This window comes from Ambystoma mexicanum, chromosome 3p (genome assembly GCF_040938575.1).
Source record: "Ambystoma mexicanum isolate Mex_15411 chromosome 3p, UKY_AmexF1_1, whole genome shotgun sequence".
Lineage (NCBI taxonomy): Eukaryota > Metazoa > Chordata > Amphibia > Caudata > Ambystomatidae > Ambystoma > Ambystoma mexicanum.
In genome coordinates this window covers 836,248,044-836,268,032 of record NC_090925.1, presented here as the reverse complement: position 1 = coordinate 836,268,032, position 19,989 = coordinate 836,248,044, and the positions used below count along the sequence as shown (strand labels likewise).

Below are 19,989 nucleotides of genomic sequence, written 5' to 3'. Positions count from 1 at the left end.
CTTTGACTAGTTTTGCTGGGCAGGCATCTCCTTTGCAGTTGGAGGGCCTGATTTTGTTCACAATCTCAATTACTTCGAGTTCGGTGATTTCCCTGAATTTGAAAGGGGTTATTGGGTCTTTAGTGACCACTTGCTCTGTGCTAGTGGTTAGTTTAATATGCTGCGTCAGATTTTTGTGGTGCTCTTTTGCAGGAGTTGAATTTTGTTTAGAAGGGCAGTTTGTATTGTATTACACCCGTTTGGATCTTTGACGATATCCTGGCATTTAGTGGCTGGTATGGACAGTTCTTTAAAGATTGCAAAAAGCTCTTTGGATTCAGAGCTGGCATTTGTAATTCTGTCGTTGTAGGATGCAGATTTGGCTGTGACGATAGCTTTTTTGTATTGCGAGGCAAGTATTTTGTATGAGGATAGAGTAGCAGCAGTAGATGAGCTTTGCCCGTTGTTCGGAGCTTTGTGTTTCTGGGTACAGAGCTCTTTTAATTCAGAGGAGAACCAGGTGTTGGAATGTTTCATGCTTTTGGCTTTTTTCTTCTGGAGAGGAGCCATAATGTCTGTTGCGCTGCTGATAGTGGATTTGTAGATATCCGCTAGCACCGATGGGTCTGAGGACGTTAGTGAGGTTTTGTGCACTTCTCGCCAGGGCTGGGGGAATTGGGTTGGGTTTTTTGGTATTGGTAGCAGCAGTGGGGATGAAGAAGTGTATGAGAAGATGGTCCGACCAGGGGGTGGGGGTGATAGAGCTGATGTCAATATCACAGTTGTGGTCAGCTACCCAGTCAATGATACACCCTTTGCAATGCGTGGGCGAGAGAATTTTTTGGTCAAAGCCTAATTCCTGTAGGGCTAGCGCCAATGCTTTGGCTGGTCTGTCATTCTTGTCGTTGAAAGTGAGGTTGAAATCACCTATAAGGATTGTTTTAGAAGTGGTTTTTAGGTTTTCGGCTAGGAGGTGTATAAGGTTATCATGGAAATCTAGTAATGGGCCCGGTATGCTTATTATTATTGTATATCATTCTGAAATTTCCAAGGCTTATGAATGATTTTATCCCATTTACCCCTCCCGTCTTGGAGCGCTTTGAAGCACTCATTTTGTGTCTAAGCGCTTCATTAATAAATAATACAATGCAAAAAATCCAATCCAAACTGGTATGGCGCTAACAGTAAACACGTTTGATAGTAACTCCTGTAGCATTACTGCCAAACTAGGACACTGTTCTGCGCCTTTGCTTGAATTGATTGATTGCTAATATTTAGGCATTTATAATAAGCGGTTACCTATAGAGCACTTTCACCAAAGGGCTTGACATGGAACACTTTATGTAGTTATTGTGACCCAACCTAAATGTGTATTCATTTGTGGAACTGAAAAGGATGAAAGGCAAAATTGACTTTGCCAGGTTTTGAACATGCAAATTGCAGATCACGCATTGATCTCCGCCAGCTTTGGCAATGCCTGGACTCTTTTAATATTGCACCTGTTATAGTGCTTAGAGGATGGAGGAATGTGTCCTGGCACACTTCTCATAAATGTGATGATATTAATGTATGGGTAGGTGGCATGTTTCTTTTTAACTTTTAACTGCGCATTTCATCCAACATACTGTGTAGTGTAAGGAGATAGCTCAGCTAGTTAAGCGCCCGTGTTTAATGTGCCAGCCTGCACTTTCCTTTTGCCACAGCCCTTAGAAGCAGGAATAATCGGGCCTGAAGCGCAATACATAGAAATGTGATATAATATTAAATGTTGTAGCTGGATACGGAAAAACTAGGCCACAGCAACATCAGAGCATGGAGTATTTTGGCATGAAAAAAGGGATATGCCACAGAAACCTAAAACAAGTTGACTCTAGAAAAGAAGCACCAGGTCTAGGACCTCCAGTCCACCTGTCCTATGCAGGCAAATCCTACTCCCCAGCGCTACCTTTGTGAATATACCACCTTAGAGAAAGCCACAACACAGGTGAAACAAGGAAGGTTTTCGGCAGGGGGAATTGTGGTGAAAGTGCCATATTAACTGCATTGTGCACACATTTCAGCTGACTAGCGTGTATAAGAGGGAAGTCATACTGGTGTGATGCTTATCACTTATCTTCAAAGAGAGCCTCCCTCTTAGACTTATCAGTCACCCCTCCACTAGCAACTCAGACTTTCTGTCTGCCGAGCTTGCATGTGTCCACCAACAGCACCATCAACATTCATGTGCTATATCGCCCCCCAGATCTCCCCTTAGACTTTCAGGGTCACCTCATCCACATACTCAGCAACAATATCAAAAGCTCCACCAAGACCCTTCTACTTGTAGACTTTAACCTAGGATTCAATGATTCTAAAGATAAAGCTGCTGATACCCTCACTAAGGAACTTATTGACCTAGGATTCACTCAAAAAAATCATACGCATTCCAAAGGCCACACCCTAGACTGGGTCACAGACCATAATTGCCTCACCACTATCACCTCCAATACAGCCATGCCATGGACTGATCACAACTGTACTGAATTCACTCTACCCATTACCAAAAGCCACAAAACTCTCACCCCTGCCCCTCCAGCTAAAGTGAGAAGTTCCAAGAAGCTCAATGAGGATAGCCTTCGCCCATACCTTAATTTCCCTGACCAACCCCACCATTTCTCCAATGATCCCAATACCCTTGCAGACATTTACAAGTATACTCTCACCAAAGCCATTAATGCAATAGCTCCACTTGAATGCAAAAAAGAAAAGAAATCATTACACTCCAATTCTCGGTTCACTGAAGAACTACAGTCTTTGCGCTCTTGCAAAAGAGTGGCACAGAAAAACTGGCCACTCAATCCTAGTGACACCGCCAAAAACAGCTTTAGCTTAATATATCACCAATACAAAGCAGCCATCGCCAAAGCCAACACATTTAATGCACGCATTTCTAATGCTAAATCGCTCTCAAAGGAAATCTTCACTATCTTCAACGAGCTCATCTCGCCACCTAACACACCCGATGAAATAGTCAAAGATGAAGCCTGGTGTGCCAGTATTCAATCTGCCATGCTACATAAAACCGATCTCCAAAAAAAAAATCCAGGATCACTGCAAAGCCCTACCCCTTCATCTTGGGCCTAAGCAAAACAACTCAACTCCCACCTCAACTAACTCCACCAATCCCGTCTTCACATTCAGTGACTGAATAAGATGTTATGAACCTACTCAAAAACCTCAAACCTTCTATGTGTAAAGGGGACATATGTCCTCCCAAGCTCATTAAGGACTGCGCAGACCGTCTCGCACCGCTCCAGACGGCCTTCATTAATGCTTCTTTCAGAACGGGCATTATCCCTGACAGCCTCAAAGAGGCCTGTGTCTGCCCACTCCTAAAAAAGCCTTCTCTCGTCCCTCTACAACCAAATAACTACCGACCAATAACCACCGTGCCCTTCCTCCTTAAAATATTGGATAAAGCCGCCCATAGCCAGATCAAACACTTCCTGGAAACCCACTCTATCCTCGGGACTAGGCAACCGAAACAGCCTTGGTGGATCTAAAAAATCAGATCACCCAAATCATGGACAAAGGCAAGCCAGCCCTTTTGTTACTTCTAGAGCTCTCGGCTGCCTTTGGTTTGGTTGACCACAAGACCCTCACCTCTCACCTTACAAACTCAGCTAACTTCTCTAAAGAAGCAGCTCTCTGGGTCACCTCCTTCCTTAAAGGCAGAGCAATGAAGGTATTCTCAAGCATAGCAAACGCTACCCCTACACCATACACTCTGGAGTCCCACAGGGATCGTGCACAGCACCCACACCATACAACTTGTTCACAAAACCCCTCTTCGACAAGCTTGACTCACTTGGTATCGCGTACACGAATTACGCTGACAATACCCAGGTACTCTTACCTCTCTCTGGCTCATACCACAAAGGTGCTGAGGCACTTCACACAATTTATTCCACCATCCAAGCCTGGATGGCAGTCAATGGCCTCTGCCTCAATGGGGATAAGATAGAAATAATTATATTAGGTCAACAAAAATACTCTAGTCAAACTGGATAAACTGTACGCCAACTTTACCATTGATAACACTATCATCCCTGTGTCCACAGCTGTCAAGACCTTGGGGGTCTACTTAGACTCCACTCTATCTCTGACTAGACAGGTTAGCGCTATCACATCTGCATCCACGCACACCACCAAACTCATAAACGCCATAAAACCATTCTTATCCAAACCCAATTGTCTATCAATAGCTAGAGCAACTATTGGTGCTAAACTAGACTATTGCAATGCTCTACTAGCAGGTACATCTGAAAAAAACTTAAACAGACTACAAGTCACGCAGAACAATGCAATTCGTGCAGCCCTAAGCATCCCAAAAAGGGAGCATATTTCCCAGGCCAGACAATCAGTTCAATGGCTCCCAGTCAAAGCGAATCACTTTCAAAATCCTCACCCTGACACATAAATGCCTCACTCTCTCTGCACCATCATACCTATCAGAGACAATTACCAAATCTTCCTCTACACGACCCACCAGGACACAATACACCAACCAACTCCACATCCCACGAATAAATAGGGCCAAAGCTGGTGGCCTAGGCTTTCCATACATTGCAGCCAAATCTTGGAACGCACTACCCTCAGACATCAGAGCAGAAAACTCGCTCCTTGCCTTCCGAAGAAAACTCAAGACCGCACTGTAAACTGCAACTGTATTTTTGTTTTTTTGTTAATTGTCACTTTAAATTGTCTGTAGCAATATCAACCATACTGTAATCTGTAAATGTTAATTTATCTGTAACTAAGATATGTCTGTGACAAGCGCCACGATGCCCACGGGCTGTTGCATGCACTACAAATCCGAATAAATGAATAAATAAATACAGTGTCTGTGTGCTGTAAGGGCCCAAAGCTGGCCTTACTGGCCCTCAATGGCAGGGGGAGGAGGTTGAGGCAGGTATTATGAAAGTGGGGCGGGTGTCCCCTCTGACCCTGTCCTAAAAGACGGCACTGATTATGACCTCTCACACCCCTGTCATTCAGATATTGTGATCCACACACTGTTCGGCACCACATTGATTTTGTACCCGAGACACGACATACATTCACCCCACCCCCGATTTTACATCACAGAGACCCACAGACTGTTCTGCCAGTGCACCTCCACCCTGAGCCAGCAATACCTTCATGTAGTCCAGTAATATGATCCACACACAGCTCCCAGAATGCACTTCAATCGCATTATACCACCACCCAGGATCCACACACAGCTCCCAGGATGCACTTCAATCCCTTCACCCCCACCACCTAGGCTCCACACACAGCTCCCTGGATGCACTTCAATCCCATCACACCACATCCCAAGATCCACACACAGCTCCCAGGATGCAATTCATTCCTATCACACCACATCCCAGGATCCACACATAGTTCCCAGGATGCCCTTCAATTCCATCAAACCACCACCCAGGATCCACACACAGCTCCCAGGATGCACTTCAATCCCATCACACCACCACCCAGGATCCACACACAGCTCTTAGGAGGCAACTCCCAGGATGCAGTTCCATCCCATCACAACACCACCAAGGATCTACACACAGCTCCCAGGATGCACTTCAATCCCATCACACCACCACCCAGGATCCACACACAGCTCCCAGGAGGCAGCTCCCAAGATGCAGTTCCATCCCATCACACCACCATTCAGGATCCACACACAGCTCCCAGGATGCACTTCAATCCCATCACTGCCCCACCCACTGCTATTCTGGAATCCACACACACTACCAGAATGCAATGAATTCCCAGCCCCCCCCCCCACACACACACACGTGCCCCTTCATCCCGAGCAGTGCAGTGCTATATATTGCATTTCGTAACAGCTCCAAGGATGTACTTTAAACCTAGATCCGCTATCTCTGCTACTATACTGGGACTAACACACAGCTCCCAGAATGCACCTATATCCCAGCTCTGCTGCACCTCAAGCCGACAATACATTTCTGATGTAATTGTTTTCTTTCTAACTTGTAGAGGGAACGAGGACACTGAATACAACATTATCCACGACAAGCCTTACCCTAAGAGCAAGGCCGCAGCAGAGGCACTGGTGATTGCAGCCAATGGCAAGCAGGTAATACTGAGGTGGGGGCTGGAACTGACTATCATATTGGTGAAGCTCACACTCCCACACTCCCCGGTATAACGTATTTCATTGTTAATATTGCATAGATCTTCCTTTGCTGATTTCCTGTCTGATACTGCACTGGGCACCTGGCTACCCTCTGATTCGGGCCCAGGTCCCTGCCCGCCCAGTGCACTCCTGCACTGTCTCCCTGCAAGCCTTGCACTTGGGTCTGTATCTGTAACTCTACAGTCCCCCCTACCTGCACTTTTGGACACCTGCTTTCTGCACTTACCCTTGCACCTGCCACCTCCTGGCCGCACTTCTTGTTATTGTTTTGATCCCTTGAAGAGCGCTGCCCCCTCCTCTTTCCCCAGGCACTTTTCCCCTCCCCTCCCATGCGCTTGTGCAATCTCAATGTCACTTGGCCTAGTAAGATCGTTGTCTCTATCCTCCCTCTGTTCCCTCTTTTTTACCTCATTGTGCCTTGAAACACTTGTGAATATGCGCGTTACAAATGACATATCATATGCTATGTAGGGCAGAGTGCTCCCTCTTGCCCCTGGTGTGTGCATTGTTTGGATTACTGTTAGCACTTCATGGATGATGTCCCTCTAAGAGGGTGTGCTTGTGTGTATGTGCGTCCGCGCGCGTGTGTTTGTGCACGCACGCATGCTCTGGATAAGTCTCCATACCCTCACCACGTGACCTGTGCCCAAGGGAAGGCTTCTCATACTCCCTTTCCCTCCCTTTTCTATAAGAAGAAGCTCATTACTGGAGACTTTGCTTCGTCATTTTTGTCTTGTTGAATGCCAGCTGCACTCTTTAATCTCTTGGCCATCACCCTGGCAGAAATAAACAACATTTAGCGTTCTTCTGGCCAGGGATAGAATGAGAGCAGCCATACGTTCAGGAGGTTCCATGTGATTTCATCGCCTGCAGTTTCATTGCAGGGTTTTTTACCGCAGATTTCTGTTCGAAAAAATCATCGATTTTTTTTGTTTTGTTGGGGGGGGGTTACCCCACCAAACCCCCTTCCCCTTTAATTATTTTTATATCCCCGTACACCCACACCCAATTTATATAATTTCTTAACCCCCCCCCAAAAATTCTATGATTTGTTTTAGAAAAAAAATCCGCGGCAAAAAACCCCGCGAAAAAACTGCAGGCGATGAAATTACGTCATACCGTTTAGGAATACCACTGCAGAACCATAGAGTCCAATGATGCCGATTCATTAAAAGCCCAGTGGTGGTGGAAGGGACACCACAACTCTAGTGCCATCACAGGAAAGGATGTCACATGACCTGGATACCTGATGGAATCAAAGGAGGTGACATCGCAGATGTAAAGAAAGCCACCTCAGGCTAAAGCAGACAAGAGGATGTTTTAGTTACCAACCACATTTTAACTAGGGTGCTGCCGCCTTCATATGATGCCCACTTGTCAAGTGGTGCCAGATTTCAGTGGGCCCAGGGAGATTCTGTGTTGAGTCCCGGATGCTGGCCATTGACTCGCCCACAGCCCCTTCCAGCACTGGACTGTCCTGCGACTTTACCCCAGGATGCTTTGGTATTCCTGCCCAACACCTTTCATGCCTCTACTTTCTCTGTTACCTCCCCTGTTTTCCTCCTCAAGGCCCGCAACAGTCGGGCCCCCTTCACCTCCCCTCTTAGTTTATTTGCTTCTCTCACTACCTCTTCCCAGGGCCGTCACGAGGGGAGTGCAGGGGGGGCAAACTGCCCCGGGCCTCGCACTCGCAGGGGGCCTCGCGGCCCCCTCTCCTAAGTGGGAGGCAGCACAGTCTCCCGTGTTCTTTATTCACACGGGGGACTGTGCTGCCCGTGCAATGATTTTGCTTTTTGTTGCGAAGCCGTTTGGCTCAGCAAGAAACAGCAAAATAATGGGAGACAGCAGGGCTCAGAAGTGAGCTCTGCTGACTCCCATTATTCAGCTGACAACGTGGACATGCTGAATGACAAGAGAGGGCTCCTCTCCTGTCAGTCAGTGTGTTCATGTTGTCACCGTGACCACGCTGACTGACAGGAGAGAAGTTCTCTCTTGTCTATCAGTGTGTTCATGTTGTCAGCGTGACCACGCTGACTGATGGGAGAGGAGTTCTCTCTTGTCAGTCAGTGTGTTCACGTTGCTCAGCGTAACCAAGCTGACTGATGAGAGAGGGGTTCCCTCTTGTCAGTCAGTGTGTTCACGTTGCTCAGCATGACCACGCTGACTGATAGGTGAGGACTCCTCTCCTGTCAGTCAGTATGTTCATGTTGTCAGTGTGATCATGCTAACTGATGGGAGAGGAGTTCTCTCTTGTCAGTCAGTGTGTTCACGTTGCTCAGCATGAGCACGCTGACTGATGGGAGAGAACTCCTCTCCCATCAGTCAGTGTGTTCATTTTGTCAGTGTGATCACGCTGACTGATGGGAGAGGAGTTCTCTCTTGTCAGTCAGTGTGTTCACGTTGCTCAGCATGATCACGCTCACCGACAGGAGAGGGCTCCTCTCCTGTCAGTCAGTGTGTTCATGTTGTCAGCGTGATCACGCTGACTGACAGGAGAGGAGTTCTCTCTTGTTTATCAGTGTGTTCATGTTGTCAGCGTGATCACGCTGACTGATGGGAGAGGAGTTCTCTCTTGTCAGTCAGTGTGCTCACGTTGCTCAGCGTGACCACGCTGACTGATGGGAGAGGAGTTCTCTCCTGTCAGTCAGTGTATTCATGCTGTCAGTGTGATCACGCTAACTTATGGGAGAGGAGTTCTCTCTAGTCAGTCAGTGTGTTCACATTGCTCAGCATGACCACGCTGACTGATGGAAGAGGAGTTCTCTCCTGTCAGTCAGTGTATTCATGCTGTCAGTGTGATCACGCTAACTTATGGGAGAGGAGTTCTCTCTAGTCAGTCAGTGTGTTCACATTGCTCAGCATGACCATGCTGACTGATGGAAGAGGACTCCTCTCCTGTCAGTCAGTGTGTTCATGTTATCAGTGTGATCACGCTAACTTATGGGAGAGGAGTTCTCTCTTGTCAGTGTGTTCACATTGCTCAGCGTGACCACCCTGACTGATGGGAGAGGAGTTGTTTCTTGTCAGTCAGTGTGTTCACGTTGCTCAGCATGACCACACTGACTGGCAGGAGAGGAGTTCTCTCTTGTCAGTCAGTGTGTTCACGTTGCTCAGCATGACCACGCTGACTGACAGGAGAGGGTTCCTCCCCTGTCACTCAGTGTGTTCACGTTGCTCAGCGTGACCACGCTGACTGATGGGAGAGGAGTTCTATCTTGTCAGTCAGTGTGTTCATGTTGTCAGCGTGATCACGCTCACTGATGGGAGAGGAATTCTCTCTTGTCAGTCTGTGTTCACATTGCTCAGCGTGACCATGCTGACTGATGGGAGAGGAGTTCTCGCTTGTCAGTCAGTGTGTTCACGCTGCTCAGCATGACCACGCTGACTGACAGGAGAGGGTTCCTCCCCTGTCACTCAGTGTGTTCACGTTGCTCAGCGTGACCACGCTGACTGATGGGAGAGGAGTTCTCTCTTGTCAGTCAGTGTGTTCATGTTGTCAGCGTGATCACGCTGACTGATGGGAGAGGAGTTCTCTCTTGTCAGTCAGTGTGTTCACATTGCTCAGCGTGACCATGCTGACTGATGGGAGAGCAGTTCTCTCCTGTCAGCCAGTGTGTTCATGTTGTCAGCGTGATCACGCTGACTGATGGGAGAGGAGTTTTCTCTTGTCAAGCAGCATGTCTATGTGTCGGCTGCGTGGATGCTTTTTAAGGGTGCATGGAGGTAAGTGTTTTTATTTTAAATTAAAAGTGTATATGTGTATTTAAATTAAATTAGTATGTATATGTGTATGTATGAATGCATGCGTGCATGTTGGTGTTTGTGTCAATGCTGTGTTTGGTTTTATGTATACATGCATGTATGGAGTTGTGTAACTGGTGGATGAATGCATGGGTGAAAGTGTTTTTTGTGAGTGTGTTCAGCACCACGCCTAAATGTAGCCGCCCTGGGGGCCACTTGATTAAGGGGTGGGTTCATGGCATCAGAGGTGCACCTAGGCTAAAATGTCAGTGGGGAAAGGGGACTAACACTTCAAAAGTTGGGAGAGGCGCTAACGTCAGAGGCTGTGAGGAAGGGACAAACTTCCTTGTGTGGGGGCACCTAACATCTTTCCACATTTTGAATGAGACTATTCTGGTGAAACTTCAATGTTACAAGCAGCTACCTCTTGCCTTCATTTCTGAAACGTCACACTTAAGGACTGCTGTGAGAATGAGACGTCTCATGTCACCACTTCCCTTCTAATCACTCCCCTAGCAGGCAAGTGCTAACCCCACATCACGATTTCAATTACCTAAACATGTATGGATATGAATGCAGGTGCTAACAGTGAAATTACTTCTCATGGCCGTGCTAATCCCTATGGCAATTCTCACCCAGTTCCTGCCCTCCCCACTCAAAACACCTCCTCACTGGAACTCTTTGAGCTAGCTTTAAACATGCCTTGCCATCAAACTTTGCCCTCAATGTGCCTGCAAGTGTTTCCTCAAAGGAGTCTTCTGAGAGTTCATGACTTCATTGGAGTTGTAAACACGCAACTGGTGTAATAAAAATGTCTTAATCAGGTCTGCCTTTGGCCACTCAATTTAAAAACACCCTGCGTGTCTTTCGCTGAAGTTCTTTTAAAAATAAGTATTGGCAAAGCCAACAGTTTTGGCTTGTGTATAAGTATTAGGCATTTTCCAGGCACTGGCACTGCTATTAGATGCTCAGGTACTCAAACCATTTTGCACTGACACCATCAATGGCCAGCTAATACCAATACAGAAGTGCCTTTCCCATGCCTACACGAATGCCCCAACTGTTAGCATTGCCAGTGCTCTTTTTGCTTTACCCTTTAAACACAGGACTAAGCATCAAGGTTAAAGCAAACATACTACTTGGCTAAATTGGCCCACATGGAATCTAGGCCAATCTAGCCAGTAATAACACGTATGGTACACAGTCAGCCTGGATATACTTTCTGTGGCATGGCATTTTTACTGGCTGGGAGTCCGTACAAGGTAATAATGGCATATATTGATGCAGCCTGCATCCACATAATTAGAACAACCAACATGAATATATTTTTATACTAGCATATCTCGCGTGGAAAGGCGGCACGAAATGTATTGGAAAATGTTCCTATGCACAATTTGTGATTTGCAACTATTGGGAATTTCCATGTGCTTCCATACAAAACCAATTGCAAACTGTATGGATTTCTACCCAATTTTGCAAAGAAAGTGCTCTAAAATGCATACTTTTAACCCAATGTTTCAAAATTTTCTTGGGAGTGAGAACCCCCCTCAAGCAACCCTTGTTTGGTTTGGGCTCCCTCACTGTGCTCTGTTGATCCTGCCTAAAACACAGATCTTACTAGGCCTTGTGTCATTCAGATCGCGCAAGAGCAGGGAAGGGGGGAGGGGAGAACTGCCGAGGGTGGGGTAGGATGCAGAAGTGCAGAAACAAAGGAGAAACAAGAGTGCAGCCAATGGGTGGCAAGTGTGGGTCCTCATAAGTGCAGCCAACGGGTGGAGAATAAGAGCAAGAGCGGGAACTGTAGGGTTACAGATACAGACCACAAGTGCAGGGGAGCCAAGAGGCAGTGCAGGATTGCAACAGGACAGACAGTGACCTGGGCCCAAATTCAGAGCTTGACCAGGTGACCAGTGCATGGATCAGGCAGGTTATCAGCAAGGGAGAGGAAGAAAGAAGGCAGAAGCAAAGAGACAGGTCTTGAGGTGCTTCCAGAACCAGAGATGGTTCTCCTCAAGTGTCAGCGAGGCCGGGAGGCTGTTTCCAGGGGGAGGCCCCAGCCGAAGAAAGAGATCTGCCCTCAACTCTTTGCATGGAAAAGTGACTGACCCTCAGAGAATTGGAGGTGGCGCAGTGGAGAGCTCATGCCATTTTATATATATTTATTCATATGATAAAAAAAGTTAGTCTGGCATGAACCTTTCTTCAGTAGAGAAATCTAACTTTGCTGTAGTTGATTTGGGGTTGTAGTAATAAACCATATTTGGGATCCTGCACACAAACTCAAGGGTACATTTCGAGAGTCTCCTGTTTGTGGAGGTGCCGCCGCTGGACGAGTGCAAAAAATTGTAAGGGGGCCTCACCACATCTTCTGACAGCCCTGCCTCTTCCTCTCCTTCACCTCCTCCACTTTCTACTCCTCTCTGCAGGTTTCCCCACTACTTTCCACCTCTTCCACTTTCTACTCCCCTCTGCAAGTTTCACCACCGATTTCCACCCCTTCCACTTTCTACTCCCCACTGCGGGTCTCTTCACTGCTTTCCACCTCTTCTGCTTTCTACTCCCGTCTGCAGGTTTCTCCACCGATTTCCATCCCTTCCACTTTCTACCCCTCTGCGGGTCTCTTCACTGCTTTCCACCTCTTCCACTTTCTACTCCGCTCTCCAGGTTTCTCCACTGATTTCCACCCCTTCCACTTTCTACCCCTCTGCGGGTCTCTTCACTGCTTTCCACCTCTTCCACTTTCTACTCCGCTCTCCAGGTTTCTCCACTGATTTCCACCTCTTCCACTTTCTACTCCGGTATGCAGGTTTTTCCACCGACTTCAACCCCTTTCACTTTCTAATACTCTGCGGGTCTCTTTACTGCTTTCCACCTCTTCTACTTTCTACTCCCCTCTGCAGGGTTCTCCACAGCTTTTCACCCCTCCCACTTTCTACTCCCTTCAACGATTTCCCCACTGCTTTCCACCTCTTCCACTTTCTACTCCGCTCTGCAGGTTGCTCCACTGCTTTCCACCTCTTCCGCTTTCTACTCCCTTCTGCAGGTTGCTCCACTGCTTTCCACCTCTTCTACTTTCTACTCCCCTCTGCAGGGTTCTCCACAGCTTTTCACCCCTCCCACTTTCTACTCCCTTCAACGATTTCCCCACTGCTTTCCACCTCTTCCACTTTCTACTCCGCTCTGCAGGTTGCTCCACTGCTTTCCACCTCTTCCGCTTTCTACTCCCTTCTGCAGGTTGCTCCACTGCTTTCCACCTCTTCTACTTTCTACTCCCCTCTGCAGGGTTCTCCACAGCTTTTCACCCCTCCCACTTTCTACTCCCTTCAACGATTTCCCCACTGCTTTCCACCTCTTACACTTTCTACTCCGCTCTGCAGATTGCTCCACTGCTTTCCACCTCTTCCGCTTTCTACTCCCCTCTGCAGGGTTCTCCACCGATTTCCACCTCTTCCGCTTTCTACTCCCCTCAGCGATTTCCCCACTGCTTTCCACCCTTTCCACTTTCTACTCCCCCCTGCAGGTTTCTCCACTGCTTTCCATCCCTTCCACTTTCTACCCCTCTGCGGTTCTCTTTACTGCTTTCTACTTCTTCCACTTTCTACTCCCCTCTGCAGTTTTCTCCACCGATTTCCACCCCTTCCACTTTCTATCCCTCTGCGTGTCTCTTCACTGCTTTCCACTCCTTTCACTTTCTACTCCCCTTTGCAGGTTTCTCCGCTGCTTTCCACATCTTCCAGTTTCTACTCCCCTTTGCAGGTCTCTCTGCTGCTTTCCACCTCTTCCAGTTTCTACTCCCCTTTGCAGGTCTCTCCGCTGCTTTCCACCTCTTCCAGTTTCTACTCCCCTTTGCAGGTCTCTCCGCTGCTTTCCACCTCTTCCAGTTTCTACTCCCCTTTGCAGGTCTCTCCGCTGCTTTCCACCTCTTCCAGTTTCTACTCCCCTTTGCAGGTCTCTCCGCTGCTTTCCACCTCTTCCAGTTTCTACTCCCCTTTGCAGGTCTCTCTGCTGCTTTCCACCTCTTCCAGTTTCTACTCCCCTTTGCAGGTCTCTCTGCTGCTTTCCACCTCTTCCAGTTTCTACTCCCCTTTGCAGGTCTCTCTGCTGCTTTCCACCTCTTCCAGTGTCTACTCCCCTTTGCAGGTCTCTCTGCTGCTTTCCACCTCTTCCAGTGTCTACTCCCCTTTGCAGGTCTCTCTGCTGCTTTCCACCTCTTCCAGTTTCTACTCCCCTTTGCAGGTCTCTCCGCTGCTTTCCCCCTCTTCCAGTTTCTACTCCCCTTTGCAGGTCTCTCCGCTGCTTTCCCCCTCTGTCGCTTTCTACTCCTTTCTCCAGATCTTTCTGCTCCTTTTTTTGCTGTGCCTTTAACTCTCAAGATGTCCCAGGTGAGCCGCCGGTGGCACTTTCCAGGGGACACGAGAGCTGAGTGTTGGCAGAAGGATAATGCTGGCTCTCTAAACTGCTTTCAGGTCGGGTTTCTTGAAATCGGGGCACCTCACCGACACAGAGGAATGAGGGCTGCCCTGCCCTGCCCTGCCCTGTACATGCTGGCTGCGTTCCATCCATTTGGCTTCCAAGCGGCCACTGTGATTCTTGTGAATCCTGTGATGGAATTAGGCTGTGTGTGGCAAGGGGTTTGGTGCATGGTTTTCTTTGTTAAGATGGCTGATGGCAGGGTAAAGGTGAAGTGGAAGGGTGAGTCTGGGAAAAACCCCAACGGTTCTGGATTTTTCTTGTAGGGACAGCGAACTCCCCTGTGCCCTGCAGCCCTGAAGTGAGAAAGGCACCCCCTCGGTTCCACTGCCAAGGGGGGACAGGGAGACAAACGAGGGGTGGTAGTTATCTGGCTCTTCACCAGTTCCTGAAGACTGAAATACATGTGAAGGTTAATATCTGGTACTGCTCCCCTTCACTCTCTGGCACCCCTGAATCTATTTTACTGGTGGTTTACCCATTAGAGGGCTAGTGGTCACGTGGCCCCACCAGCACCCACCAGCCTCTAGTAGAGCTGGGGAATAGGGGTTGTAAAAACCCACCACAGTGGGGAAAGATCAGCACTGCGGAAGCCAGTGGTCCTTGGCACTGTTACGGGGTAATGGCAACGTAACCGTAGTTACGTTGAGGGCGTCAGAAGACGATTTACTCGAAGGTCAATCAGATTTTTACAAATGATCTGATTGGCCCTCGCCGGCCCCTTACCCGGGCGACAAATACTTACCTGACGAGGCGTCTCCCGTCAGGCTGCCATGGAAAGGGGGAAGGGACTACTTGTAGTCCCTTCGCCCGATCCTTTTTTTTGCTTTCTTTCTCCAGTCGAGAAACGGTTGCACCGCTGTTTCTCGACTCGAGAAAAATTGCTATTAGTACCCCGCTACCATGTGCCCGGGGTGCTAATAGCAAAAGAACCCTTGGATGGGTGGCATTGCCCGTCGGGTAATGCCTCCGGTGCTACGTTAAAGTCCTTGCTTTGCTCGGGCTTCTAACTATCGCCCCAGGGAAATTACCCAACCGGTAAGGCCCCCCCTCCTCGGGTTCTCAGAATTTCCGATATGAGGTGCCCACATCATGACAGAAATTGATGCCTGTAGCCTCCCCTGCTGACATTTCACCCATTAAACTTACCAAAGCAAGGGAGCGGTGGCCCAGACTTGTACCGAACTTTGGGCAACTGTGATAATTTCTATGATTCGGAAATAATCAAATTGAATCGTCATAAAATACATAAATACAGGTTATGAGCCAACTATACATATACCTATTGCCCTGGTTGAGTGTCTGGCCTCCATCATGGAGGACTTGGCACTTGTATTCCATTTCCCTTACACTATGTGCACAGGACAGGCCAGCGCTAGGACACCTGACTGTTAACATGGTGGCTTCCCAGGACTGGATCGAACACTTGAAGTTTCACTGGCAAACCTAACAGAGAGCTGCTAGTGCCAACTCTGCAGTAAAAGATGGGTGGCCACCAGCACTGGGGGCATACGCTATTGGCCTAGAAATAAAATGGTCACATAGCTGAAATTCCATGTTTAATGCCAAGCGCAAATGCCAGGACTTTGAAAGGCCTGTAAGGAAGGGTTCTATGTCATTTCATCGACGGGTGTAATTTCAATGGTTTTTATTCTGAGTATTTTTTTTTACTGAAAACTCAATCGAAAAAACGCTATACCATAAGGAAGATTACCTCAGAAGACCTGTGAGTGCGTTCTGCCTCTGACCAAGTAGAGGCCTTCCTCCTTGCTGCACCTTTGCTGCACCAAACAGCTTTGGCGAAAGCGCTATATAAATAACAAATCATTATCCTCATCATCACTGAAGGCTTGTTTCCAGGCCGTGGGGAAGGCAACCTTCAGAAACTGTCTTCACATAGGCTGAGGCACAGACTGTGGAATTTGACTCACTGTTTGAGTCCAAGCATCGGACGATCCTGTGAAGCTGAGCCTGGCGTAGTTGTGCCCAGACCCTCAAAACAAAATGGGACATGTATTGCCCAGTTCCACAAAACATCAAGGGACATTTCTGGTGTCTCTTGAAAAGACAAGGAAAATAGTTCCCCGCAGCTGGGAGTCTTAACCGTGAAGCCCTGTGCTCAAAACTCATTGGGCACCGTACATTGGCATTACTGGCAAGTGTGACATTAGAACTCCATTATCCGATGGAGGAGTCCTAACACAAGTGTTGTGCCCCTGATGAGCACAACAGCTTTCTGACTCAGATTTCTCCATGCAACCTCAGTGTCTCTGCAGAATTAGGAGTTATCACCGCCAGGGCGGCGAGCTTAGGGGAAACATACACATCTTAAAAATGACCTTGGGTAGTATTTCCGAACATTTGCGTGTATATTTTGAACCCCTGAAAAACTCAATTTCCACACATGTTTGAGAGATGAAAATGGGTTGGGTGCAAGAGCAGATCACGCTTCTACTGTACATGTCCTGTAATGCCCAGTACAGCCCGCTCTGGCCCTTCTTGCATTACAGTGTAAAGGGGGTGATACTTGGGTATCTGATCTCCCATTAGTTCACCCCAACTATATTTTCCCCCAGCTATTTTTATTACATAAGTGAGGGATGGGGTTGCACGTCTCTGAAAATAAGTGAAAAGAAATATTGGAGGGCTTTTCCAATTTTTACCTTCACCCTTTTTGCTTGGAATACAAATCAGTGTTTTTTTTTAGCTTTTCAACCTCACACTCAAGCAGCATTTATTGCATGCAGTATTCCATGTGGCTATTGCATGGGGTAAATACCTCCAGCTCCATATTCTGGCCAGCGCACTATAAAGCCGAAGTCTCCTACCCCTTATAGCCATAATGTTTCAAATACTAGGTCATGATGGGGTATTTGTCTATTTACCCAGTATCACCCCCCCTTCTCACAACCCCAAAATCTCTCCATCGCTTTCCTAAGAGACTCCCTAGTACCCATAGTTTTAGACTCACTCAGGGTTCCACATCATAATGCATGCAATGTTTTCTTCACTAGGGTGTGGTAAAAATGCAAGTTCAGTATGGTAACATGGCGCTAATTTATCAGCTGCGGGATTAGACCACTAAAAGGGGAGGGGCCTTTGTTGATAGCCACACAGTTCTAAGCATTAGGCTGTACACTGCTCTAAATAATTGTGTTTCAAGCAAATAACATATAGGCGATGAGGTGGGGTTACAGGTAAGTATGCAGGGTTTAACATTAGACCGAGATGCTGTAAACAGGCCTCAGAGCATGCTTTTCACTAGAAACAAATTCACATTTTATCAACTTGCTCAGTAGCCGCAGAGGCTGGCAGCACATTGCAAATTACACTTTCCCAAGATCATACGGTAAGAAATAAACAGCCTTTGATACCTTCGAGGTCAGGAAGCAAAGCTCATGGGTGCCCGGGAAAGGCAGTGAATGCACAGTCATTTTATAATTTGTCATATTAGTTTATGAAGCTATTTCAAAATGTCCCATGGTGGTTTCAAATTGCCCCTTTGCACATTTTAGCCTGGTAAGAAGTTTGAAGAGTTCCTAAGATGCAACATGAAACCGGTAACTTGTCACTGGTTCAAGGCTCTTGTAGTGTCATGATCGGTTGTATTCCCATGAGAAACGGATGGAGATGACCGGCGGGAGATGAATAAAGATCCGTTGGTCATCTCAAATGTCTCAATGGTTTGACACTGTGATGTGGGAATGGTGGGTTGGACTGTGACGTCCCAGAGGTGGTCGAGGGTGGTGTGGTAAGGTTTGCAGGACCCAATCAGTTCTGGAAAATGTATGTCCCCACTATAGGGGAATGATGTTGTTCCACCTATCAGCTTTACTTGGAGGACTATCCTAATGTCGCTATGTGTTTGTTTTGATGCTAATTAGTTTGTATGATTACAAAAGCTTTGTTTTAGGGGTGTATCTTGGACAGCGCCTTTCATGCCATTCTGTTCCGCATTCTGTATGAATCTTGCTTTCCCAGCTGTGACAGGACCCAGAATAAATTGTGTTACTTCTTGCTGGGTGTACACTCATTTTTGGATAACTTTTGCACTTTTTTATTGGTGAGTTCCAAGGCAACCCGCAGTACAAAGGTCAGGCACATGATCTTCACACAAGCATCAATGCCTAACATATCCTTCGTTGTGACTTGGTGTACTCAAGCCTCAGGGCTACCCCATAGCTTAATCCAATATGCAGCAGGTAAAACGGTGGTACAATCAGCCAGAGGATGCCCCTGGTCGCCACACACAGGTGTCCTATCAGAGATCACTTCAAAAATGAAAGGCAGCGTTTTCTGTTAATAGACGTTAAGAGCCCGTGCACCACCGCCCCCCAAACTTCCTATTGAACCCCAGAATCCCTCCAGCAGGTTGGCTCACTTTATTTGTACTCCTTTCTACCTGCATCCCCCACGTTGCTTTATTATCAGAGGATAGTCAGGTAACAAAAATGAGATGCTACAGGTTTACACAAAACTCCTCCTGGGACATTTAGCTGGGCCCATCACCACTGCCTTTGTTGGGAAGGAGAAACGATCTTCCCAGGCCCCGCAGCACTTTCGGATGAAACAGGCCTGTGAATGTGCAGTAGGCGCTAAAGAAGATTACAGGGTGTAGGGGGATGCCACTAGAGGCCATATTGTGTGGAGGGGGGTGCACGTTTTTGCCCTGGTGTGCATGGGGAATCAAACTCCCTCTTAGATGGTAGCAGCCATATTGGAATCGAAATCTAGTTTGGTGCTGAAGCCAGGGCCAGAGGCCCGAGTCACACACATAGAAATAAAGTGTATGCATGTGGTAGTAGATTGTAGCTTGGGCACCGGTGACGAAGGCCAGAGATGCAGAGATTCATAGACCCTTCATTGTCTCATGTTGCCAACATTTCGCTGACGGATAGGTACTCCCTCGTTAACACACGGCTGGGCTTTACCGAGGAGTCCCTTGGCCAAGCTGGGGATTTTGTGATCTAATCTGCTCTGTGTGCTATAGCAAGGAGATCATATTAATTTACTGAGCCCCCAGCTTCGTCAAGAGACAAGGACTCCAGTTTGATTTGCTTTGCCAGTTCTTTTAAAACGGATTTGAGAGTGAGGAAATCCCTTTTCGTGTGCATAATGTTCAGAATCCAAAAGTTGTTTTATGTAGATTATTTTCTATTTAGGGGGACCTTTTTGTGTCTCATTTTATGTGTGCGGAATTTAAATCGCCCATTTAAATACATACAACCTCTCCCCAGCTCTCCCAACGGGAACGTTTTTAGCCAGTTTCCTGACTACCCCTGCATGTCATTGGCACTACAAGAAAGTATAGGCTTCTAGTTGCTCACTGAAAGTGATGAGTCGGCTGCCCGGAATTAGCAGGCAGCTTCAACCCATTGTGGTTTGGATCAAAGAAACATATGAGGTAAAGCACGTGTGTGATATAGAGGACTCAGCAGCAGTGAGGACCTGAGATGGCGGTTTTGTCTCCCTTTGAATGACTTGGTGATAACGCTGTGGAGGGAGGAGACTGGCACACAGGTGGCATGCTTTTGGGCAAAGACGTTTATTTATACCAAAAGAAAGAAGGAAACCTAACTATCTCTACCTCTAAGAGGGGTTTCCCTGCT

The 19,989-nt window shown here is 47.5% G+C and overlaps 1 protein-coding gene across 4 annotated transcripts in view; it reads left to right on the top strand.

Moving 5' to 3' along the window:
- HSD3B7 (hydroxy-delta-5-steroid dehydrogenase, 3 beta- and steroid delta-isomerase 7) overlaps positions 1–19,989 on the top strand; it is a 544,661-nt gene that overhangs the window by 505,774 nt on the left and 18,898 nt on the right. For all 4 annotated transcript variants that reach the window (XM_069651925.1, XM_069651922.1, XM_069651923.1 and 1 more), the window contains one exon: positions 6,010–6,109. In XM_069651925.1, the coding sequence (XP_069508026.1) occupies positions 6,010–6,109 (100 nt within the window). The remainder of the gene's footprint in view (positions 1–6,009; positions 6,110–19,989) is intronic.